This window comes from Staurois parvus, unplaced genomic scaffold (assembly GCF_062004578.1).
Source record: "Staurois parvus isolate SC_StPar_1 unplaced genomic scaffold, SC_StPar_1.0 ptg000165l, whole genome shotgun sequence".
NCBI lineage: Eukaryota > Metazoa > Chordata > Amphibia > Anura > Ranidae > Staurois > Staurois parvus.
The window spans coordinates 7,739,441-7,758,799 of NW_028317961.1; the positions used below are offsets into that span (position 1 = coordinate 7,739,441).

Genomic DNA, 19,359 nt, shown 5'->3' on the forward strand with positions numbered 1-19,359 from the left:
TTGTTTTTTTCTCTCTCTATGAATGGAGGAGAGAGATACATTGTATCTCTCTAACGCTTCGCATACAGGGAAAAAAAATGTTTGTAAAAAAAAAAGACAAAAACAAAATGTGCACTACTGTTTCTGGGCTGTACTATGGGTACTAACAACACATAACATACACATATATGGTATCACTGCGATTGTCAAGAGCTGGAGAATTTAGTTTGGGTTGTTCTTTGGTGGTAGCTTATGGTAGTAACAAGAAACACTCAGCTAAATAAAAAAAATTATTATTTTTTTTTTTTACTATTTTGGGCCAGTTTTCTTTTAATAGTAAAAAAAAAATCAGGAGATATCCATTACCATTTACCACCAAATGAAAGCACAATTTGTCCTGAAAAAAACAAGGTATAATTCACCTGGATGTAAAAAGTAGTTGTGATGATATGTACTGTTTTTCTAACACATGCCAACATTGCAAAATTGTGCTTAGGCATTTCGATTTGTTTTATCCTTACGCATGAAGGGGTTAATGCAGGGAAAATCAGTGAGCCAATCACATAAGTAGGAAAATAAATTTATGGAGACGGTACACCAACTCTGTACAGAAGGCCTCTAAATTGCCACTATTGCATTTAATTTTACAGAAAATTGCAGCGCTGCAGATTAAAAAGGAAAGGCGACTTTTATTAAATTACAATATAGCTTGTGGCACAAATATACAATGTATATGCTATATTATTAGTAGTATTTTTATTCTTTATATTTTATTATTTTTCCTATGAAAGTGAAGTCATCCTTTAAGTCAGAACCTCAAGGTCTGCCTGTTAGACAAAGACTTGGATAAATTTGCAGGGCCCTTTTAATCCTCTATATTTTAATAATAATAATAATAATAATAATAATAATAATACGTTTTGATTGAGTGAGTAAGATTGATGTAAGTGCTTTTGAGTCTGAGTCTGCTCAGAAAGAAGCATTCCCTTGGTCTCTCCCTCTTGTCTTTGAGCAGAAAAACCTACATATTATACAAACATTCCATATATATATATATATATATATATATATATATATATATATATATATATATGTATATAAATATTATATATATATACATATTAGGGATGGGCCGAAAATAGCCCTATTGGCATTTTGCTGATAGGAAAGTTTTAGCCAGTACAGGTGCTGATAGGGGGCTGTGTGTACTGCAAATGGGGGGGGGGGCGGAGAATGGCAGCAGAGGAGCAGTGTACATAGTGAGATACCTCTAAATATCAATGCCGGTTTTTAAATGTAGTTACTGTTTTTTTCTTTCCTTTCGCTATAACTTTGAGAATGAACTGTCATTCTCCCCTCTGCTAAAGGAATCTAAGGGGCGGGGTCACCCAGTGACATTACCCAGTAACCCCGCCCCTTAATTTCCTTTAGCAGAGAGGAGAATGACAGCTCATTCTTGGAGTTATAGTGAAGAAAATAAAGCTGGTAATTGCATTTAGAACCTGGCAGTGACATAGGGGCAGCCAGTGAGGGAGCCTCTCTGTATACACTGCTCCCTCACTATGTACACTGCTCCTCTCCTGCCCCCTCCTTGCACGCAGTAAACCCCCCCACCACCACCTTCCCCCTACAAAGAGGACCTGTCACTCATATGCTATCACATAGGGGACTATTGGTCTCCTATGTGATAGCAAAATAATAAGTTAAAAAAATTAATAAAAATACACATTAAAGTTTAAAAAAAAATTGAGCCTCCCCACCCCCACATACGCAGATATTTTGGTGTTGGTTTCGGTTTTCGGCCACGTGCATTCTGAATTTTTGATATCGGTTTCGGCACCAGAATTTTTCATTTCGGTGCTCCACTAATATATATATATATATTAATTTCTAGTATTGTGTAACTCATTAAATGTGATAAATATACAGCTAAAGTATATATATTAGCAGTATTTATCTTTTCGTTATCAATTGAACACACAACATTGAGTAGCCTGTAGCCTGTAAATTAAAAGTAGTCATGGGTGACACCCTTTACTGGCTACAATATTTGATTCATGCTTTTGATTTTGTGGAGTATTATGTCTGAGTATTAATACTCCCACACTTTGAAAGTTACAACTGTCAATTATGGAACTATGGCTTCACTTATGGTGTTATATCTGAGCGGGGCTTTGTATACATGAATTGTCTGATTCTTCTTACTTTTTCCCACTGACTAGTAATTAGAGGATTCAGATGACAACCTGTGGAAGATATCCCTCAATGCTTTGCAGCATCTGGTTCTCTGGCAGATTTTCCTGGCACTTCTGTTAATGGTTTTGAATTTGCCCATGGGTCTTTCATGTGGTTGTATTGCAGATGGGCTGTCTGTACGTCCTTGTTCTCCTAGGTGCTTTATGTTTTGCTCCTCACTCATTTTAGGAAAAACATACCATTTGAAAATGTAGAATAAAAACTTTCATTGCTTTATAAGGTCCTATAGGTGTAGCTTTCCTTTCCAGAGTAGTCTAAAAGATCACTTTGAAAGCAAACACATGTGGCCCGCTATTCAAATCCAGAGCTGTGAAGTGATAAAATTAGGCATTTAATGGGGTGTCTGTGAAATTTAGCATTTTCGTGTAACCCTTGCACAGTGCCCTAATAATAATATAGCAGGGCTTTTTTCTTTCTTACCTGCGACTTAGGCACGCTACACTGTTTATTCCTTTGGATGTCCTCTATCAGTACTATGATTATATTGTTATGTAAGAATAATATAACTTACAGAGGCTGCATGACTTATATTAGAAAAACACCAATTATCCTGATGTACAGTCAGCTACAAGCCTGTGCACTGTATACGGGGTCATTCCAGGTTTCAGGCTTCATGAGCCCACATCTACTTAATAGGTCTCTGCCATTAAAAATAATTTGTTTCTGAACAATAGTATACGAGAGGGTTGACTGGTAGTTATCAGTTATTCAGCATATGTAGTCCAAGAACTACAGTACATGTATACAAGCAGCCTGTGAAGTTTATTTCTTGTTTTCTGTCTAATTTCAGTGATTGCCTTCATAGATTAATATTACATAACGAGCATACTGTATGTTTTGCAGACTCCCATATCTCTCCCAGCTCCAATGAATCAGATGTCAGGTGCATGTCTTTAACAGGTTTTTATCTGAGTCCCAGTATTTTATTTCATTTACACCCCGGTCACATCAAAGCCGATTTTGAAATTGTGTGAAGTCGCACGATTTCAAAATCCGGTGACATGCCAATTTCCTTTGCGATTTGCAAGGCATCTGACACAGATGTCTATGCAAATCGCAACAAAAGTAGTGCATGCACTATTTTAGAAATCGGTGCGGCTCCGACCAAGCTGGAACTGCACCAATATGACCGCTCTAATAGCAGACAATAGGGTGCGACTTGGCATACGATTTTCAAGTCACCTGGCATGCAGATCGCATGCCAAGTTGCACTCAATGTGACCGGGGGCTTGGGGCCAGTTCACACCACAAAAGCGCACTCCGGATGCATTCCGAATACATTTTTGCTTACAGTTCACACCACAGTCCATTCCAGTGCAGTTTTGATGCAGTTTGCTATGTTCCAGTACAGTTCTGTGCAGAAAAAATGCAGTATGGCATACTTTTTTTTCTGCACTGGAAACTGACTGCACTGATGTGAACTAGGGCCATTGGAATAATTGGAAAACACTGTGCATGCATTTTTGATGAAGAAACAAAATGCATTGGACTGCATCTAATGGGAACTAGCCCTTAGCCCAGGTTCATATATATGCGGCCGCGCGGGTCACCTTTTGCGCGGGCACGAGAGTCCATTTAAAAAAGTCCCCGCACATCTTTGGAAAACGCAGCCCACACGGGAACCAAGGTTCCCAGTACGGTTGCATTTTCCAGTGTGGGCAGCGTGCCATTAGATATAATGGCACCCGCCCACGGGTCCGTAGTCCTCTGTGTGGGTGGTGTGGCTGCACGGATTTCCGTGCGGATCCGCAGCCACACCACCCGTACACATGTGAACCTAGCCTTAAAGAGATACAAAAGTACTAATTTAATTGTTCATGGTTTTGGCAGTGTTTTGATTTCTCCAGACCTATTGTATAACATGGGAACCAAAATACTATCAAGCTTATTTATTAAGGTAGCGTAGTGTGTTTGTATGTAGTGCAGCAAACCAAAGCTACCAAGTACTTGGTGACTACTTTGAGACACCCAAATGGACTGCATTTTGAGGAACCAAAAATATACACTATATTGCCAAATGTATTGGGACACCCCTCCAAATCATTGGATTTAGGTGTTCCAATCACCTCCATGGCCACAGGTGTATAAAATCAAGCACCTAGGCATGCAGACTGCTTCTACAAACATTTGTGATAGAATGGGTCGTTCTCAGGAGCTCAGTGAAATCAAGCGTAGTACTGTGATAGGTTGCCAACTTTGCAATTTCCTTGCTACTAAATATTCCATGGTCAACTGTTAGTGGTATTATAACAAAGTGGAAGCACCTGGGAACAACAGCAACTCAGCCACCAAGTGGTAGAGTTCAGTGCATGCTGAAGCACACAGTGCACAGATGTCGCTAACTGTCTGCAAAGTCAATAGCTAAAGACCTCCATACTTTGTGTGGCCTTCAGATTCGCACAACAGCAGTGCATAGAGAGCTTCATGGAATGGGTTTCCATGGCCGAGCATCTGCACCCAAGCCTTACATCACCATGTGCAATGCAAAGCGTTGGTGGTGTAATGCATGCCACCACGGAACTCACGCTTCTCTGTCTGGCAATCTGATGGACGTGTCTGGTTTTGGTGGTTGCCAGGACTGCATTGTGCCAAGTGTAAAGTTTGATTGAGGGGGATTATGGTGTGGGGTTGTTTTTCAGGGGTTGGGCTTGGCCCCTTAGTTCTAGTAAAGGGAACGCTTAAAGTATCAGCATACCAAGACATTTTGGATAATTTCATGCTCTCAACTTTGTGGAAACAGTTTGGGGATCTCAGGGGGGGATGAGGGGTCAGTGCCTGACCTCACAAATGCGCTTTTGGAAGAATGGTCAAACATTTCTATAGACACACTCCTAAACCTTGTGGACATCCTTTCCAGAAGAGTTGAAGTGGTTATAACTGCAAAGGGTGGGCCAACTCAATATTGAACCTTATGGACTAAGACTGGGATGCCATTAAAGTTCAAGTGCGTGTAAAACAGGCGTCTCAATACTTCTGGCAATATAGTGTAGCTGTTACCAGACAAAGTGGAATGTAACACATCTTAAGTGATAAAAAAAATATAAACCACACTCAGACACTTGACTCTTCTTTCTGTATTTATTTAATCAGTAAAAGAAAGAATCTGTATACATTGTTGTCTCCACCCAAAACCACCTTTCTTGATACACTTCTCCACTGTTTACTTGCTCACAAGGATAGGACTCCCCCTATCCTTATGAGCAAGCCAGCAGTGGTGAAATGCATCAAGGAAGGTGATCTCGGATGGAGACAACAATGTATGCAGTTTCTTTTTTTTTACTAATTAAATACAGAAAGAAAAGAAGAAGAGTTACAAAGTGCGGCTTATATTTTTTATACTTTGATTGAGAGTGGAGACCGGCTGTGGTAGCCAGCACCTGGATCATCTGTAAGGGATGAAAGGAACAAGTCTGGAGTGGAACCATGGGTTTTGGGTATGTTCCTGACATCTTAAGTAATGTTGTCGAACGTAGATAAATGTTCTCATGAATTCATATTACTTTACATTAGGGCCCTTTCACATGGACAGACCAATCAGGTCTGCCTGAAAAACTGACAGTCAGTTTTTCAGACAGACCCAATCAGGCTACCCATTGTTCTCTATGCGGAGACAGATGTAGACGGACATGTGTCTGTTTACACCCACCTGCATCTGATCCAATAAAAAAAAATGGAAGGGGGACCCATTCCCCATCCGTCTAGCCGATCGGATGACAGTCAAATGTAAATAGACAGGCAGTCCATTTACATCTAATTGCCCCATAGAAAACAGAGGGTTGTATCCCTGTCCGCTCTGCACAAGCGTAGCAGACAGGATCCTGTCATCCGCCCGCTCAGCAGGTATCAGCGGACAGATCCCCCACTGAGCAGGCGGATCTGCTTGATGGAGTCCACCCCTTGTGAAAGGGAACTTATATTGCACTTCATTTTTCAATTTGAAATGGCAACAGAATGTATTGTATGTTGCTAATAGGTTGCAAGTAGAGAGGCTTTAATAAAATTGGCATTACCACAATCTAATGACATGGCATATTAGATATTGCATACTTATAGTTTTTTATTGGGAATTATAGAATTCCCATATACATGCAAGCAGGAGCATTTACTAAATGCAATGGGCCTGAGTGCTTGTACTTTGCCAGAGCCAGCAACCTTGGACACAAACAAGTTGGCACTTACAGTCAGGTCCATAAATATTGGGACATCGACACAATTCTAACATTTTTGGCTCTATACACCACCACAATGGATTTGAAATGAAACAAACAAGATGTGCTTTAACTGCAGACTGTCAGCTTAAAATTGAGGGTATTTACATCCAAATCAGGTGAACGGTGTAGGAATTACAACAGTTTGCATATGTGCCTCCCACTTGTTAAGGGACCAAAAGTAATGGGACAATTGGCTTCTCGGCTGTTCCATGGCTAGGTGTGTGTTATTCCCTCATTATCCCAATTACAATGAGCAGATAAAAGGTCCAGAGTTCATTTCAAGTGTGCTATTTGCATTTGGAATCTGTTGCTGTCAACTCTCAAGATGAGATCCAAAGAGCTGTCACTATCAGTGAAGCAAGCCATCATTAGGCTGAAAAAACAAAACAAACCCATCAGAGAGATAGCAAAAACATTAGGCGTGGCCAAAACAACTGTTTGGAACATTCCTAAAAAGAAGGAACGCATCGGTGAGCTCAGCAACACCAAAAGACCCCGAAGACCACAGAAAACAACTGTGGTGGATGACCGAAGAATTCTTTCCCTGGTGAAGAAAACACCCTTCACAACAGTTGGCCAGATCAAGAACACTCTCCAGGAGGTAGGTGTATGTGTGTCAAAGTCAACAATCAAGAGAAGACTTCACCAGAGTGAATACAGAGGGTTCACCACAAGATGTAAACCATTGGTGAGCCTCAAAACAGGAAGGCCAGATTAGAGTTTGCCAAACGACATCTAAAAAAGCCTTCAGAGTTCTGGAACAACATCCTATGGACAGATGAGACCAAGATCAACTTGTACCAGAGTGATGGGAAGAGAAGAGTATGGAGAAGGAAAGGAACTGCTCATGATCCTAAGCATACCACCTCATCAGTGAAGCATGGTGGTGGTAGTGTCATGGCGTGGGCATGTATGGCTGCCAATGGAACTGGTTCTCTTGTATTTATTGATGATGTGACTGCTGACAAAAGCAGCAGGATGAATTCTGAAGTGTTTCGGGCAATATTATCTGCTCATATTCAGCCAAATGCTTCAGAACTCATTGGACAACTCTTCACAGTGCAGATGGACAATGACCCACAGCATACTGCAAAAGCAACCAAAGAGTTTTTTAAGGGAAAGAAGTGGAATGTTATGCAATGGCCAAGTCAATCACCTGACCTGAATCCGATTGAGCATGCATTTCACTTGCTGAAGACAAAACTGAAGGAAACATGCCCCAAGAACAAGCAGGAACTGAAGACAGTTGCAGTAGAGGCCTGGCAGAGCATCACCAGGGATGAAACCCAGCGTCTGGTGATGTCTATGCATTCCAGACTTCAGGCTGTAATTGACTGCAAAGGATTTGCAACCAAGTATTAAAAAGTGAAAGTTTGATTTATGATTATTATTCTGTCCCATTACTTTTGGTCCCTTAACAAGTGGGAGACACATATGTAAACTGTTGTAATTCCTACACCGTTCACCTGATTTGGATGTAAATACCCTCAAATTAAAGCTGACAGTCTGCAGTTAAAGCACATCTTGTTCGTTTCATTTCAAATCCATTGTGGTGGTGTATAGAGCCAAAAATTTTAGAATTGTGTAGATGTCCCAATATTTATGGACCTGACTGTAACTGCATCCAGCATGTATATTGCCAGAAGCAATGACCTTGAACTTGGCTAATCATTAATCGATCATTCATTTTCAGCCAGCAAGCATCTTTGTTCCTTACCCCTCAGACCTCTAGACTGCACACTATTACTAGGTTTTAAAAATACCTTTTGTTATTTTGAATCCTTTCTGTGGACTTGTAAGGAAAAGCGTGGCCTGTGCATCCACAGGCACTTCTCTGGATGTGAAAGTGTGTATGCACCTGCTTGCTTCAGAGGTGCAGTGCTAGCATATGCAAATTTCCTTTGAACTGCCTGCAGTTCTAAGTGACAGCTACAGATTAAACATTGGTATTGCCACGTTGCATACAGTTGGATTGGGTGTGAGCTGCACATGCTCTGTTCCTTTAGCAAGCACTGTGCTTTTCACGGTTTATGGCAGAAAATAAATGGTACTGAGACCTTGCTAGTGGCAGATTTCAACATACATCTCATCATATATCTGCTAGTGGAAGATTTCATCATATACCTCATCTCTTATTGCGATCAAAATTCCACTCTGAAGTGACCTTGTCACTACAGGATCCACACGAAACTAGGTCCACACTGTAAAAGAAGATGCTGAATACTTACCTTTCTGGCAGCCGATATTCTCAGACTCCACCACTTTACCCTAGGTGTGTTGAATACCGGCTACCGTCACTGCGTGTTGTTGCTCCTATTGTGACATACAGTATAAACCAGTGAGAGAAACCACAGTGTGCAGTGAGAGGAGCAGATAATTGAAACAACCAGTTTTTACTGGATTTAACAGAGTTATGGACCACTACTTATTTACAGCATTCATTTATTTATTTCCTTTTGTGAATTGACTTTAACTCCTGTTTTATGCTGTATTTACTGAGGGCTTTTGCTTTATGCGGTAAATACCGCATAAAGCAATAGTGAATTGACATTTTCAGGATCACATGCAGTATTTCGGAAAACACCTAAATACCTCAAGAGATCTGCTTTTGTGAATGGAGCCCATGTATCTACACAGACATAGTACAGGAGATGACCAGAGACTGCAGACACAGTACAGGGGATGACCAGAGACTGCGGACATAGTACAGGGGATGACCAGAGACTGCGGACATAGTACAGGGAATGACCAGAGACTGTGGACATAGTACAGATGGCCAGAGACTGCAGACATAGTACAGGAGATGACCAGAGACTGTGGACATAGTACAGGAGATGACCAGAGACTGCAGACATAGTACAGGAGATGACCAGAGACTGCAGGCAGTAAAAGAGATTACCAGAGACTGCGGACATTTTGGGAGGGAGGGGGAACGGGTACCTGAATTTGACAGGTACCTGCTCCCACTTCCGCGGAGTTGTCCTTCCTTTTTCCCGCGGCGGCTTCTGTGACAGCCGAGTGCACTGCGCTTTGTGAATGGCCCGGAGCCTTCTGGGACCTGTCATGTGTCCCAGAAGACACCGGACCATTCACAAAGCGCGGCACTTCTCGCGCATGCACAGTGGGCACCAGGCTGTCACAGAAGCCGCTGCGGGAAGACTGCAGCGCTGGAGCGAGGAACAGGTAAGGCCCTGCAGGAGAGAAGAGCTGAGCGGCCGGCTCGGTATTCTGACATGGTGGCGGCAGAAATACCGGACCGGCCGTTTTACATTCGCTCTATAAGACGCACTGACATTTCCCCGCCTTTTTTGGGGGGGAAAAAGTGCGTCTTATGGAGCGAAAAATACGGTAAGTATTTTCTTACAAAAAAACTTCCATTGAATAATACATTCACTTTGGACATTAGTATATGTATGCATATTTTTAAACTATTATTATTATATTATTATACAGGATTTATATAGTGCCAACAGTTTGCGCAGCGCTTTACAATATAAGGGAGACAGTACAATTACAATACATTTCAGTACAGAAGGAATAGGAGGGCCCTGCTCGTGGAGCTTACAAGCTAAACTAAGTAATTAACACAGAGAAAATACATATTTAGCATCCAAGAAACCAAGACAAACTGTAAAATGTGTTTAGAGTTGTAACACGAAGAAAAATATACAATATATTTTAGATGTAAAGATTTCTTTTCTAATTATTGATTGTAAAATGCTAAAATAAATAGTATATTTTTAGTACATTTCAAAATGTAAATGTTTTTCTCTTCCCCAACAGGTCTATGGAAATGCAGGACCTAGCAAGTCCGCATAATCGTGTAGGTAGTGGAGATGCATCTGGGGCACCCAAACTGGACAAGCCAAATATTAGCAGTAGTTCTATAACAACAAATGGTACAGGAGGTAAGCTTCATTTATAATACTCTTTCATTTATAAGTATAATAGCTTATCTTTTGCTGTTGCATTGTTCACACTGCAGATAAGAGAATTGTAGAAAATTTGCAAATTAAATTTTTTTGTACATTACATTATTATTGTATTTTGCCTAAAGATGTGCCAGCAGATTTGTTTATTTATTCAATACTTAAATCCGGGCAAAACTGAACTTTTCTGCAGAAAAACAATAGGATTTGCTGAACTTCATAAACAGATTTCATAACTCTCTGTCCCTAAGGCCCATTCACATTATGGGGTTGATTTATGAAAACCGGAGAGTTCAAAATCTGGTGCAGCTGTGCATGGTACCCAATCAACTTCCAACTTCAGCTTGTTCAATTAAAGCGATACTAAATGTTAATTTTTTTTTCTATAACAAATATGTTTTACTTACCTGCTCTGTGCAGTGGTTTTGCACAGAGCAGCCTGGATCCTCCTCTTCTTGAGTCCTCCGCCAGTGCACCTGGCCCCTCCCTCCTGTCGGTTACCCCCACAGCAAGCAGCTTATTATGGTTGAGAGCTGCTCCATGTGTCCATTCACAGATGGAGCCGCTGCTTGGCCCCACCCCTCTCTCTCTTCATTGGCTGGCTGTGATTGACAGCAGCGGGAGCCATTGGCTTCTGCTTGCTGTCTGAGCCAATGAGGAGGCAGAGACCCAGGATAGCCGTGGCTGTCATGTGCATCGCTGGATCTCGATGGGGCTCAGGTAAGTATTGAGGGGGCTGGGGGCACTGCTGCGCACAGAAGGTTTTTTTACCTTCATGCATAGAATGCATGAAGGTAAAAAAACCTTCAGCTTTTACAACCACTTTAAGCTTTGACAAAAAACCAGGAAGCTGATTGGTTTCTATGCAGAGATGCACCAGATTTTGCACTCTCCAGTTTTTGTAAATGTGTAGTGAACAGTGTTTTTCTGCACCTGATCAATGCCAGTCACTGAAAAGGCACATAGAAAACAAGTGTTATTTATGTGCCTCATTCACATTACAAAGCTGGTTTGATGTGCGTTGCTGAAAAATGCAGACATGCTGCATTTTTACTGCATCAATGGGACAATAGATCACTTTAGCACATTGCAACATGCTGCTGTGTGGACCATGATTGAAGTGTAAAGTTATCACATTAAAAAAATAAATAAATAGTATGATCTGCTGAAATAGCGCATTGCACTGCCTATCACTGCCTGTCACAACAGACACTAGCCTGCACACTAAAGCAAAGTGTTTTAGCATGCAGCTATTATAAATGATCTCTAATTCTCAGATTTTTCAAATATCCTTTCCACACTAGTAGTTCTTATGTACCCAAGAACTGAGTTTATGATAATAGCAGTTGCCCTGCGTTGATGATAAGTGTATATTTTTTAGGAGATTCCATTGCATGGACAGATGATCTTGTACTTAATTCCATCCTACTGGATTTGATTTTAAGAATATTATCCTAAGAGGTATACCTAGGCAACAGATAGTTTTAATTGTCTTAGGCCTCATGTACACAGGACACGTTTCTATCTCTAATAGACGTCTTTCCTCCTGGCATCAACGTTTTAACAGAAAAAACTTTTGACACTTCTGGTTTAATTCATTTCATTGGCCAAAAAAATTCATTTCATTGGCCAAAAAAATTAATTAACACTAAAGTGTTAAATGCGCCAAGTGTTAACACATGATTACATGCGTTTACCTGCCCCAAGCATTTTTTATGCCAAAGCGCTGCTGCTCCTGGGTATACTAGCCATGGGGTTTTTTCCTGTCTCTAAATGCCCCTGCCTCTAAACTCCTCTAAAAGCCTGCGTGTTCATGGACACATAGGCTAACATGCAGGGGCGTTTAGAGGCAGGGACAAAAATGTCAAACGCCCCAAAACATCCAGTGTGCATGAGGCCTAAATATCACAGGAGCCCTGTTAGTTCATTGTAGACATGTGCATTTCATTACGTAGCAAATCGTATTTCAGGCGAAAATATAAATTTAGGAGATTCGGATGTATAGGAATCTCAGAATGGACATAGTAACAAATGTCAACAAATCCAAAAAAAAAGTCATCACGAAATTAACAAATGCATTTGTTTTATTTGGCTGATGTCATATGATGTGATAGTAGTTCAGGCCCATGGGGAAATGAATTACATTTTCTAATTTTGTTTGATGATTTGGATACTAGTAAAGTTGTGGTTTAAATTGAATTTGTAATTGTCACAGTCAGTCAGTTCAGTTCCACAGTCTAATGCAAGTCTTAGGTTTGAAAAATTTGTTGCGTCGGAAAATATTGAATAGTTTCATGTTATGAATAACGAATCCACCTGAAATATCGAAACCAAAAACTAATATATAGCAATCTTCCAAAAAAAATTGCACAATTTTTCAAATCCACCCGGACCAATGAATATAGGAAAAGAATGCCAAAGATATGGAATGAAATCCAAAAACAAATTGATTCAACATAACGAATATGATGAAATGAAATTCGTCAACGAATGAATGCATCCAAAACTAAATGAAAATTTGTGGCGTGCATACGTCTAGTTCATAGGACATCCTAAGAATCAGATTTTCAGAAACTAAACACTTAACTTTTTTGAACACAGTTGTAGCAGTGATGTAACTAGTAAGCAATTGTTGGATTCCAATTCTCAGGCGAGAATATGACTGTCCTAAATACCGCAGATTGGCTTCTGAGTTGTAGTACACCGTCTTCTGCAACAAGTATGGGCTAATAGTATAATGCATGGTGTGGTACTGAGGTGCTTCAAGATTGCAGTGCTTTACTCTAAATACTTTCTTGTTTGGTTTTGCAGTGTTTACTCACATTTTCTATCAGCTTTTTAATTTCTATTTATATATATATATATGCTGCTCATGAAAGGAAAAAAACAATCAAAAATATATGTAAACACTACACAGTGCAAAAAAAAAAATATATATATGTGTAAATAAACAAAAATGCAGTAAAAATTATATGTACATATAACAAAAGTCCAAAAGAAAGTCCCAAAATTATAAGTGTACTCCAATCCCAAAAACAGTGCTCAAAGTAATCTTCAAAGTGCTCACACCATCCGTGACTGACAATCCAATCCTCACTCACCAGATGCAGTGGACTCTTTGCTGGTATGGCTAAAGAGTCAAACAAGCTAAAAAGATGGGGTGCATCCTCCCCAGATATGTCTGTACTTGATATCCTCCAAAAACGATCCCCACATATAGATGGCAATAGGAAAAAAAACACAAATAGTGCAATACTGTATAGACTATTTATTAATTAAAATCGTTGCCCATAATGCACTCACATGGTACAATATATAATCACGCTTTTTTGTAAGTAAGCTTCTGAGGCTCACAGCATAGCTTATAATAGCAAATCAACTTCATACAGATTGCTCCTTCAGAAGTGGACTTGTAGCAGTTGACAAGAAATCAATATTCCTTCAGGGAAAGCAGGAAATGGCTCCGGAGCATCGCAAACCAACGTGCGCTCCACTCAACGGACGTGACATCACTACGCATCCACCAGAACTGGAAATACATCAACGCGTTTCACCCCTCCTCCAGGGCGTAATCAAAGATATTGGTTTCTTATCAACTGCTGCCAGTCCACTTCTGAAGAAGCAATCTGTATGAAGTTGATTTGCTATTATAAGCTATGCTGTGAGCCTCAGAAGCTTACTGACAAAAAAGCGTGATTATATATTGTACCATGTGAGTGCATTATGGGCAACGATTTTAATTAATAAATAGTCTATACAGTATTGCACTATTGGTTTTTTTTGTTTTTTTTTTCCATTGCCATCTATACGTGGGGATCGTTTTTGGAGAATATCAAGTACAGACATATCTAGGGAGGATGCACCCCATCTTTTTAGCTTGTTTGACTCTTTAGCCATACCAGCAAAGAGTCCACTCCATCTGGTGAGTGAGGACTGGATTGTCAGCCACGGATGGTGTGAGCACTTTGAAGATTACTTTGAGCACTGTTTTTGGGATTGGAGCACACTTATAATTTTAGGACTTTCTTTTGGACTTTTGTTATATGCACATATAATTTTTACAAAATTTTTATTTTATTTATATATATATATTTTTTTTGTGCTGTGGATTGTTTGTATATATATACAAACAAGGCTTTCTGTTTTAGGTTGGGGTCACACATATGCGGTGCGGTATATCGCATGTGATTCGCACAGGAACCGCACCACATTCATGTGCAAATCACATGCTAATTGTGAGCGGTGCGATTGGAGCCATACATTTTGTATGGCTCCAGTCACACTGCATCCGCACCAGAAAGGTTCAGGACCCTTTTTTTGTCTGCACTTCTATCGGATCACATGGGTATTCATACCCATGCGATGCGATTCTGCACATCGCACTGCGTTTTGCGGACCTATTTTGGAGTGTTGTTAACTTAACATACACACCCGCAGCGGTTCACATGAATGGGGTGCAATTCTGAAGCGGTACGGAATTTGGAATGAAAACGCTGTGAATTCCGTACCGCATCAATGTGAACCCAGGTTTAAGTTATTTTGCCATTTTATTCCTGTATCGTATTTGCTGCTTTTTTTCTGTACAACCTCAACATTTATCAGACCATGGGTGCAGAAAATATGAGATATTGAGGAAGGGCTATTGTCAAATAAACACTGGCTTTTGTATAACACTATATGAAAAGCAGAGGTGTGCAGTATACTGTACCAAGCATCTAATTTCATTCATTTATTCAAAGCAATGAAATATGATTAATACGTGTTCGGGATAGGTTCCTGCATTTTGTAAATGGCTTTTGGCCTTATTAAAATAAAACTGTACTGCCAGCTTTTAGCAAATTTAAGGGTCAAAATGAGATGGATACATAAAAAGTGATTGACAGTTTTAAAAACATGAACCTGTTCTGGTGAAAATGGCTCCAGGCTTTGTACAGTATTGTGACTAAATGCCTTTTGTAAACTTTTTTGAATGGAAGTATCAGAGATCTGATTTGCTAATCCTTTTTCTCTAGAAAAAAATCACATGACCAAAACCTTAGGCTTTGGTAAGGTAATCTGCACTGCAGGACACACAAGAAAAATGGCCAAAGACATCAGAGCATAAGGCCGACCATACATGGGTCGAAATTCGACTGATTTTTCTGCCGAAAATGGGACCTAAGAATAATCGGCCGATTTTCGCTCTGTTAGTGGGTCAATGGCACCGGCCGATTTTTGTAGTTCCTCTCCATTTCGGTGATCGGGCATGTTGGAAAATTTGCGAAAAATTACCGATTTTCGACTCAATGATGGTCAAATGGTATGATTGTTTTTCCGAAAAGAATATGCGCGCGAGCCGTGACCTGGAAGGAACAGAAGTTTCACCTGTTATATGGTATGAACTTTATGACTTGGTCGGCTGATTTTTTAAATCATTGATGGCACCATCGGATTACTGAGCGAACAATGTTTTCAATATTTAGAGGAAAAATCGTTCGGAATTCGAACCATGTATGGCCTGCATAAGGCTGCTTTACTAAAGAAGTTAAGAATGTTCACACAGTATTACCCAATCATATAAAAGCAACTTTACATTTACTTATTTTATCTACAAGGGATTGTATATTCACACAATTTATTGTATGAACATTCCCAACTCTGTTAGTAAATTAGCCTCAGTGCCAAAAATTCTAAATTATATAGCTGCTAATGAAGAACTAAGGATGAAAAGGCCAAGATCTCGAAAATATATCCTGTTCTAATTCTAACAGTAAAATAATAAAGTAAACCTCAGTAGGGCATGGGGAGTTTATCACAATTCTCTGATAATAACTGTGCTGACTTTGAATAGTCATCTAAACTATATCTGACGATGAAATTCCTGGGAATTGGGGAATTCAGTCTGTATTTAAATTATCATGTGTTGCTGGCCTTCACCATCTCTTTTGATAGAAAGGTACTGAACTATTTAGTGACAGTGAGAGTTATTTACTAAAACTGGAAAGTGCAAAATCTGGTACAACTGTGCATAGATACCAATCAGCTTCCAAGTTTTATTGCCAGAGTTTGATTAAACAAGCTGAAGTTTGAAGCTGATTGGCTACTATGCACAGCTACACCAGATTTTGAGTGTGCCAGTTTTAGTAAATCTACCACAATGCCCCAAATTCAAATGATAATCAAAACATTTTGTGAAATAACAACCAGCTGCAGATTCAGACTGTCATAAAATCATTCTATGCAAATCATAATTTTTGAGGTATATCCTCAATACTTATAGGAATCTCAGAAAGGGTACAGGGCATGCTCATGAAGTTGCAATAGGCATGGTTTCCCCTGCTTTGCACAGGAGTCTCTGCTATGCAGAGGCGACTGGGGAGTCATAATTTACCATAATTAATCCTGTATGTACTGTGCTGGCGGATCTCATTATCAGTTGTAGACTAGACGTAAACACTGCCTGTCCTAACAAAGGGTTACAGATCTAGAAGCTGGACTTCTGCAGTCTGTGTTAATGAGGGGAAGCTCAGTGTGTCCCTCTTGGTCAGTGAGGACAGATTGAGTTTCCTCTCAGTTCCAATATTTCATAGTAGCTTGCAGTCTGCTATAAGCCTTCTCCAAACAAAAAGCTAGAAAGGTAAGGTTTTTTTTTTTATTTTTGGTATACTGTGTGAAAATGAATACCTAATAAACATGTCTGTGAAGGTTCTCAATTACCAAGGTCATGGTATATCCAGTAGTAGTTAGTCACCTTCAACTGGACTTGTTCTGTAATGTTACAGACATTGAAGACATAAACATTAAGTTTACACAGGACGAGGCACAGAATAGCACATTACCCTTTGTTTACTGTGCATTACATGTCAAGGAGGGGGATGATTTGGACATTGAGGTCTAAAGGAAACCCACAAAGGCTCGGCGCTCACAGTCTATGGATGTGAAACGTCCACAACCAGCCAAGGGGTTAACAGACCTGCTCATTGAATAAAAAAGTATTATAAAGAAATATTGTGACGCTCACAAAACATGTGTCCATAGAAAAACGTCCTGTGGAAAGATGCTGGTCCCTCCATGGAGATATAGTGAGATGAATGGATGGATCAGAAGCAAAGATTCTTATTGGAGCCTGTGATGATGGGTCAGCCCAGCCAGTGAGGATGAGATAAATGGATGGATTGAGCAATGGATGGGTCACTGGAGGATTTAGTGAAGTGGAGAGCTGATAAACTCTGCAGCTCCTCAGTAGAAATGGATCAGGAAGAGATCCACATTAGCATGTGCAAGAAACAAAGTAGTCAAGAGCTCAGTTAGTAAAAATGTTCATACAATTTATTAACCACTTCCTTACTGTGCTATAGCTGAATGATGGCTACAGTGCAGTTATCATATGATGTCCTCCCAGAACCTGCCCCTGCGCTCCCTCAGCGGCACACACCCGGAGCTGTCTGTGATCACTGTATCCTTTAGACACAGCTGATCACCTGATATGGTAAAAGGCCAATCATAGTGGCCTTTTACCACGTGATCAACTGTCCAATCACAGCTGACCACTATGTAAATACACTTGCTGGTTATCGGCAGTACTGCCAATAACCAGCAACTGTCAAAGAAGACATCTGCACTGATCAGTGCAGCTCCAAAAATGCCCATCAGTGCCCAACAGTGCTGCCCATCAGTTCCCAACAGTGCTGCCAATCAGTGCCGCCAGTCAGTGCTGCCATTCAGTCTTGCCAGTCAGTGCTGCCACTCAGTGCCCTTCAGTGCTACCTATTAGAGCCCAACAGTGCCACCTATCAGTGCCCACTATTGCCACCTATCAGTGCCGCATATCAGTGCAACATCATCAGTGCTGCCTATCAGTGCCCATCAGTGCAGCCTCATCAACGCACATCAGTGGAGAAAAATTACCTGTTTACCAGTGCAGTGTAGTGAGAAATGCAAAGACTTATACAATGGCGAGACAAAGCAAACTCTTACAAAGGAATGGTCCAACAAAGGAGAGCAAATTCTAAAGGTCAAAACTAGTCATTTTCTAACACCCAATATAAAAGGGACATTCTTTTGAGGACAGTGAGGTGCATATTTTCGACAAGAGGACAACTGGTTCTCAAAAGATGTGAAAGAGGCCATCAAGGCAAGCTAGAGCAACCATCATTGAATAGGACTGCGGGCCTTCAGCACCATTTCTCCTCTACATATAATGCTGTTTTAACATCTCTACCCCAATGTTTTGAAAACAATTCTCACTTTCAGCCATGTTTTCCAAGGATTAATATTTATGACACCAGGGATGGGATTAGGTAACTATAAGGTGGTTCCAAAATGTTTACACCTCCTATACTGTCTCTAGACAATAACATCTGCCTTTCAGTATTAATTGGATCAAGGGGTCAGTGCTACCTGTTTAGATATAAATGCTGGAGTATTTTTCTGACACTCTTTAGACCTGTAGAAGTGGTCTAGACAAGCTTTGAAATGTCTTTAACATTACAGAACAAGTCCAGTTGACTTTTACTAACTACTGCTAGATACATAACAAACAAATAGTGTGTTTTTCTTAAATTTGATTGCAAAAGTGGAAGTATACTCTAAGACCTTAAGATGCGTATGAGCTGAGTTATGGCACCATGGGAGCACATGTCCTGCATAGAGCTTCCAATGCAAGTGAATGCCTGTATGCGGCAATGCTCAGATAAATGCCTATGGCTTCTCATAGGCATTTACCTGGACATGTGCATACAGCTTTTCTCCCCAAACATGTCACTTTGACCTGAGCACAGCCACGTATAGCCATTTGATCGTGTTGGTTGCTGCATGCGTGGATGGTTCCCCAACACCAGAAAGTACTTTACTCCTTAGTACACAGGAGCAGCTAAGCATCTGTGTGCATGAGGCCTAAGTAGTTGCATTAAATTACTTGTACTTTGCTGTTAGCTGTTTTTACATTCACATTAACTTAGGGATAAAAAAAGTAAACCTATGATTTATCCATGCACAGTAAAAAA

General features: G+C 40.3%; 1 protein-coding gene across 9 annotated transcripts in view; it reads left to right on the forward strand.

The window, feature by feature from the left end:
* Window positions 1-19,359, forward strand: part of EYA4 (EYA transcriptional coactivator and phosphatase 4) — a 355,737-nt gene that overhangs the window by 180,910 nt on the left and 155,468 nt on the right. For 5 of the 9 annotated variants that reach the window (XM_089676183.1, XM_089676185.1, XM_089676182.1 and 2 more), the window contains 2 exons: window positions 10,230-10,354; window positions 13,026-13,094. In XM_089676183.1, coding sequence (XP_089532309.1) covers window positions 10,230-10,354; window positions 13,026-13,094 — 194 coding nt within the window. Of the gene's footprint in view, window positions 1-10,226; window positions 10,355-12,976; window positions 13,095-19,359 lie in introns of those variants that run through there. The other 4 variants (XM_089676184.1, XM_089676186.1, XM_089676190.1 and 1 more) reach the window with 2 other exon arrangements.